The sequence below is a fragment of the Ruditapes philippinarum genome, unplaced genomic scaffold (genome assembly GCF_026571515.1).
Source record: "Ruditapes philippinarum isolate M1 unplaced genomic scaffold, ASM2657151v2 ctg18434_1_1_1_1, whole genome shotgun sequence".
NCBI lineage: Eukaryota > Metazoa > Mollusca > Bivalvia > Venerida > Veneridae > Ruditapes > Ruditapes philippinarum.
Window position 1 is genome coordinate 10,578 of NW_026859344.1, and position 7,009 is coordinate 17,586.

Here is a 7,009-nt window from a genome sequence, read left to right on the forward strand (position 1 = left end):
CAAGTTATCTCAAATTCCTTTGATAAATGACAAAGTTATGGACCGGACACGAAATATACCCTGTAACAGACTATGTTAATATTAGACCTCCAAGTGTGACCTTGACCTTGAAGGTAGGTGACTGGTTTTTGCGCATGACACATCGTCTGATTATTTTGAAACCAATTATAGCAATTTTTTACAAAAGTCCTTCATAGATAAGAAAGTTATGGACTGGACACGACATTTACCCTCAAATAGACAATGTTAACCTTGAATGAGCAAGTACGACCTTGACCCTGAAGGTACGGGTCTGGTTGTTGCGCATGACACTTCCTCTTATTACAACAAACATTTGTGCCAAGTAATTTTAAATTCCTTTGATAAATGACAAAGTTATGGACCGGACACGTATATACCGGACACGAAATATACCCTGTAACAGACTACGTTAATATTTGACCTCCAAGTGTGACCTTGACCTTGAAGGTAGGTGACTGGTTTTTGCGCATGACACATTATCTGATTATTGTGAACAATTATGGCAAGTATTTACAAAATCCCTTCATAGATAAGAAAGTTATGGACCGGACACGACATATACCCTCAAATAGGCAATGTTGACCTTGAATGAGCAAGTGTGACCTTGACCCTGGAGGTAGGGGTCTGGTTGTTGCGCATGGCACATCGTCGTATTATAATAAACATTTGTGCCAAGTTATTTCAAATTCCTTTCATTTATGACAAAGTTATGGACCGGACACGAAAGTGTGACGGACGGACGGACAGACGGACGGACAGACGGACGGACGGAGCCTATTTCTATATCCCCCTTTTTTCTTCGAAAAGGCGGGGGACAATAAGTTGGAATTTTCTTACTTTTCATCCAGATGAATTTTCTTGTATTTTTCAGGATTTTGTTTGGATCTTCTTCCACTTATCTTTGGCTCGGTGTAGATCTCAGAGTCAGATTTATAATCCTTTCGCTGTTTCTCGGCATCTGATGCCTCGTCAATCTAAAATAGAGCATATCATTACTTAGACCAAAGCTACAGGAACAAGAATAGTGGTGATAACAATAAGTGTCCCCCAATATGCTCAAGACTTAGAGAACTGCTGATCTGTGAGAATACATAAAAAATACAGGTCAATAAATCAACACTAATAAGGAAAGAAGAATTCTATATTAAACATTCTCTATATAAAGCAAAGAAAATATTTTTTCAATAATTCATTGAGAACTGTTAATAGGCTAGCATGTTGAACTATTCTCAGAACTTCATAGTAAAACAAGAGTCTGTATAATGTAGAATTTTCTACAAGAGCCTGGATAATGTAGAATGTTTTAAGTTCAAAAACGGCCATTATTCTGTCAAAATCCAAATTAGTATCAACCCATTCCCTTCAATCGTTTTGGAGATACAAACTGGCAAGAACTTAACTGAAGGATGACGCCGATCCCGAGTGAAAACAATACCTCTTCCTGTTCTTCCAATAGTCAAGCTTGAAAAAGCATTTTGTTTAATAATTAAATTTGAAACTTAACTAAAAGATGAAGCCGATGCCCTAGTTAGAACAGAAGCTCTCCATATTCTTTGAATTGTTAAGCTTTAAATATTTTTGTTTTTTGTTTAATAATTAAGTGTGACGGTCATTTGAAGCAGTCAGCATGATTTGATTGGTTATGTTTTTAAGCTCCATGCCTCAAAATGAGCAAAAATTTTTTTAAGAAAACTTGAGAAAAATGTTCCAAGATTTTAAGTAAAGTGGAAAGATTCAACATGATAATATATTTGTGCATATTTTGATCTCTTTTCGGTAATAAAGTGGATTGTTAGTGCAATATGTAAATAAATCTTTGTTCTATTCAAAATATTAAACTTTTAAATGCAATTTTCAAAATATTCAGGAAAATTAGCATGCATCTGCAGGCAATTGCTCCTTTAAGTCACATCTACATTGTAAAGGCCACATACCAACTTTCCAGATTTTCTATGTGTGCCCTTCACCTAAGTAGAACCACCAATGTTAGGTAAGGTAGCTGGAAAGCTTTCTCACAGGAAAGAAATTAAAGTCCCTGGGGAAATTGGAACCAATAGCTGTGAGTTAGTGGTACGAAATAAAAAACCTCAACCACTTGGCCATGAATGCCCCTGAGGAGAATTGTCTCTTAATATTAAAATCATTGAAGCTTTATTCCTCCTCTTTTTAAAACAGGAATCTGTGCATACTAGAGGTAACTCATTATTCAACCACAATGATACAAAAGCAGATATTTACATTATCATTTACGAACTTATACTCACCGAGCTAACTTCTGCCTCAGTGTGAACTTCTTTTGGTCGTCCAAGCCTACCTCTTGGTGTGGCTACAGACTTTGTCTTACTCTGTAACAAACCAAATTCTATATTAGATACAAATAAAAGTACAATCAAATTTAGATTTAAACAACAACCGGTTGAACCAGGTGATGCCCCTTTAATAGGTTTCGGACACAGACAAAAATACCTCTTGTAGTTTCAGAGTTATGTCCCTGAAAAAATTCAAAGAGCAAATATTCCAAACTTAGGCAAGGCATAGTTACAGTTCTTTGCACTGCCCATTCACCCAATGATATCTATCAACTTACAAAGTTTCTTGTTCATATCTCTTATAGTGTAAGAGTTATGTCCCAAACAAAGTTTAAAATGTAAATATGAACAAAAGGCAATAACTCCAAAATAAGGCAAGGTAAAGTTATGGTTCTTTTGCACTGCACATCTACCCAATGAGATCTATCTATCTACAAAATGTCTTGTTCATATCTATTATACCTTCAGAACTATGTCCTGGACAATGTTCAAAGTGTAAAAATGGACAAAGGACAATAACTCCAAAATAAGGAAAGGCAGAGTTATGATTCTTTTGAAATGCAATTCTACCCAATGAGATTTATCTACCTACAAAGTTTTATGTTAACATCTTTTCTAGTTTCAGAGTTATGTCCCCGACAAAGTTCAAAGTGTAATAATGGACAAAGGGCAATAACTCCAAAATTAGGCTAGGCAAAGTTATGGTTCTTTTGAACTGCAATTCTACCCAATGAGATCTATCTGCATACAAAGTTTTATGTTAATATCTCTTCTACTTTCAGAATTATGTCCCAGACAAAACTCAAAGTGTTCATATGAACAAAGGGCAATAACTTCAAGACTAGGCATGGCAGAGTTACTATTCTTGTAAACTGCACATCTACCCTATGAGATCTATCTACCTACAAAGTTTCATGTTAATACCCATTTTTGTAACAAAGTTATGTCCTGCACAAGAAAAGTGGAAGGATGGATGGACACTGGACAGACGGACAAAGCGGCGACTATATGCTCACCCTTTGCGGAGCATAAAAAATATCTAATTGAACAAGTAACATTGTAAGTCTTTGGTTGAGCTTCAATTCGTACCAACACTGTAAAAGTTTTATATATCAAGACTGTGGCATTAATGTTGGAGATGCATAAGGTTCTCCCATTTGCTGTATTTCATGCACAGACAGGCACCCTAAGACAACTTTATGCATGCTAGCTAGATAGCTTTCTTACATGAAGACTCTTAAAGTTAATTGCTAAACTTGAAACTACAGTGGAGAGGAGACAAATTACTGACCATAAAGGTGTTTATTCCTGTATAAATAATAGTTTATAAAATACTTCTCAACAACTTTTCATACTTTTACTACACAGCCAGATATCAAATTACTGTTAAACAAGAGGGCCATGACTTTACACAGCCAGATATCAAATTATTGTTAAAAACAACAACAACAACTTTTGTAAAAATTTTGGGACATTATTTTAAGATTGTGGACTCTTTCAAAAAGTTTGTCTTCAAACAATTTTGAAATTTAACTTAGGCATTCATTTATATCTTTTTTGATCATCATTCCTAGATCTGTTTGTACCTGAGACGCCTGTCGTTTTGTGATTTCTTCGTATAATTTACGCTGTCGTTCTTTTGCTGCTGCTTTATTCTCTTCTCTCATTCTACGAATCTCTTCTTGTTGTTCTTGTAACTTCATCTTGAGGCCTCTCTGTCGTTTCTTGATCTGAGGGTATGAATCATCGGCACCTTTGTTTCGGATTCGTTGTCTTTGCTGCTCTAACCATTGTAACTCTGCTTTTGTCTTCTCCATTAAGGCATTTTCTCTCAGTTTTAATAATGATTGCTGAAGAAAGCATATTAATGAAAAACTTAATGGAACTTCAACAAAGCAAAAATTTTGTTTTGGTCTTGTTACAATAAAAGTATCAGGGGCTTTAAAGTGTATAAAACTATATCTCTGTTGCCTTCAGTTTACAAATTTTTTTTGTTTAAATTTTCCAAATGCCTGTATGAAAGAAATATAAAGATTTTTGGCCATTTACAGAATTGTAGTGTTTGCAATAGTTGGAATATGTGAACTTTTATTTTGATAAAAATCCAAGTAAATAATGGGATCTGAGGTCTTGTACATGACCAAAAATCATTTTTTATTGTTTGATAAAGAAAGTCATGAACATTAACCTTTCAAATAATTATTAATAAAAATCTTTTAATAGTTTGTCAAATGTTTAACATTTCCTTAATGAATAGCAGCTTAAGTTCAAACTTTTTTCTTTTTCATTATAATTAATGTATTTCAGTATGAAAAATAATACAGTTATTATTATATTGCATGAATAATTAAATAAAGCTATCTGTAGTAAAAGGGCTGTAGTCTAGAAATTCTATTCAATCAAATTAAACTAGAAATAAAATTACTTTTTCCAGTAAGTGCAACTTATTTTCCATTATTTTATCCATATTTTTAGAGTGTATGTATATATCTGCATGCGTGTGAGTGTGCAGAATTGATATTTAAATGTCGTAAATAAAGTTTGTAAGATTTCTTAACATATCATGAAAATTACCGACTCTTGAAAGTCTGCGTTTCAAACAGGTATTTAAATGATCCAGTTAAAATGAATTGGCAGACCGTGAATGTGTATCTGTAGGACTGCTACTCAAAGAACTTCAAACCCCCAACTTTGATAACTTGCACACATAACTTGAGACATTCGGGTATTATTTTAAACATGTTTAATTACACAGTCAATATGACATATACTACCTTCACTTCAAATTTCATTTTTTTTTCTTCATTGCCAAAAAATGGGTCTGAGAAATGAAATATCAACAAACAGTGGCCTCAGCAAAAATTGTTTTGTCATAAAAATTTCAAATTTGCAAAATTAGCAAAATTTAATTTCTCACAGAAATGTCTTATTTTTAAGTACAGTTGAGACTGCCTTAGCGACCCCCTGATTTTAACGACTCCCTGTCTTATCCGACCTTGTTTCAGTCCTCCCAACGTATTTTCCTATATAAATGGTCTGAATTAAACGACTCCCTGTCATATGTGACAAGCGACCCTAATTATCTGGTCCCAATGCATTGCTTTGTCTGATTTAAACGACTTTCACACCTTTTAATTGTCCGTTAATCAGATAAATAATACCTGTTTTAACACCCAGAGAGACAAAATAATTAAGTCCAATTATAATCCAGTAGTCAGTACTCTTCAAAACAAACTCTACACACCTCTGATTACATGTACATATGCAGGTGTCAAGTGACGTAGCGTCTGGAGTGTCCGTAGCGTCTGATGCAATCGATTTGTGTTAACAAATTGAGGTCACAGGTGTAATGAACTGAGTAAACTGGATTAAAAAATTATGGTGTTCCAACGGATGATTTTTTTTAGGCAGAATATTTTTTTTTATTTTACCTTTCTATGGCTGCATGGATAATACGGACAAATGTTGATACCAGACTAATATGGATATGTTTTTAAAAGTATGATATTTATTTATGCATCAAATTCAAGTTAATTTTGTACCATAATGATTCAATATTAAACTAATACAAAAAAATAAAATAAAATTTTATATGATATACCATACTATTATATTTGCTTTACAGGATTTCTTATTTTATTTACATAAAATATTTAAAGTACCTATGTGTATTTGCAGTTGGTTAGATATTATTCCTTCACACAGTTAAACAGTATATATGTTAAGTCACAAATGATATATAGACAGATAGTTGTATTTTTAATTTAAATTTTCTATGAGACTGTATTAAGAGACTCCCTGTCATATGTGACCTTTTTCTCAAGATCCCTTGGAGAGTCACATATGACAGTCTCCACTATACAAAAATTGTACCTGATGCTGAGCCTGCAAGGCTTCTTCTTTCATAAACTGCCTAACCATATATTCTGTAAACTTGTCCAAACGAACCTTCTTTTAAACAATGTATGGATATCATGATCTAACAGTCGTGTTGAAGATGCTGCAAAAATTTAAAACATATCAATAAACTATAATATTAAAACTGGATTATTACGCTTATTTTCCAAAAAAAAAAAGAAAGTCAGTAGTGTTATTAAAATCTTGCACATAAATATATTATTAATTTTTTCTTAATTTAATTTAGTCTAAGCCTGTCTATAGGGCATCTAATCAGAGACACAAAATAAAGTGCCTTAACACAGACTGTCAACAAGAGGGCCATGATGGCCCTGAAAGTCGCTCACCTGTATATAGGCCGGCCCCGGAGCCGGGGCCAGGTTTTAAACCCAAGGGCTTTTATTTGAACAAACTTGGTTGACACCAATTAGAAAGATGTTTCATGCTAAACATCTAAGTCTAGCTCGTTGGGATTTTTTAAAAGAAGATTTTTTTCAATTTTTCTTTACACATATAGTTAAAAACAATAGACACACCTGGGGCAGGGCCAGTTTTGACCCCAGGGCTTTTATTTGAACGACCTTTTGTAGACACTTACTATAAAATTGTCTCATGCTTATTATCTAAATTCTAGCTATTCGGGTTTTTTTCAAAACAGATTTTTAAGATTTTTGCTATACACATATAAGGAAATCAATGTCCCCTGGGAACCCCTGGGCTTTTTATTTGAACAAAACTTTGTAGACGCCTCAGTAGAAGATGCTTCGTGCCTTAATATCTAA

At 33.7% G+C, this 7,009-nt stretch overlaps 1 protein-coding gene across 1 annotated transcript; it reads right to left on the reverse strand.

Moving 5' to 3' along the window:
- Positions 1 to 854: 854 nt before the first annotated feature.
- LOC132756142 (centrosome-associated protein 350-like) lies at positions 855 to 6,266 on the reverse strand. Its single transcript, XM_060747138.1, has 4 exons — positions 6,204 to 6,266; positions 3,917 to 4,180; positions 2,286 to 2,366; positions 855 to 995 (listed from the first exon to the last, which is right to left on the reverse strand). Exons 1-4 carry the CDS (start codon positions 6,249 to 6,251, stop codon positions 855 to 857), a joined length of 534 nt encoding a protein of 177 aa, XP_060603121.1. The 5' UTR covers positions 6,252 to 6,266.
- Positions 6,267 to 7,009: the final 743 nt, after the last annotated feature.

What these genes read in the sequence shown, in the direction of transcription:
- LOC132756142 (XM_060747138.1), bottom strand. Translation starts at nt 6,251, where the DNA reads ATGGTTAGGCAGTTTATGAAAGAAGAAGCCTTGCAGGCTCAGCATCAG. An exon ending in CCTTGCAGGCTCAGCATCAG is followed by an intron (nt 4,181 to 6,203) that starts GTACAATTTTTG and finishes TGCTTTCTTCAG; the next exon opens with CAATCATTATTAAAACTGAG. An exon ending in CAAAACGACAGGCGTCTCAG is followed by an intron (nt 2,367 to 3,916) that starts GTACAAACAGAT and finishes GGTTTGTTACAG; the next exon opens with AGTAAGACAAAGTCTGTAGC.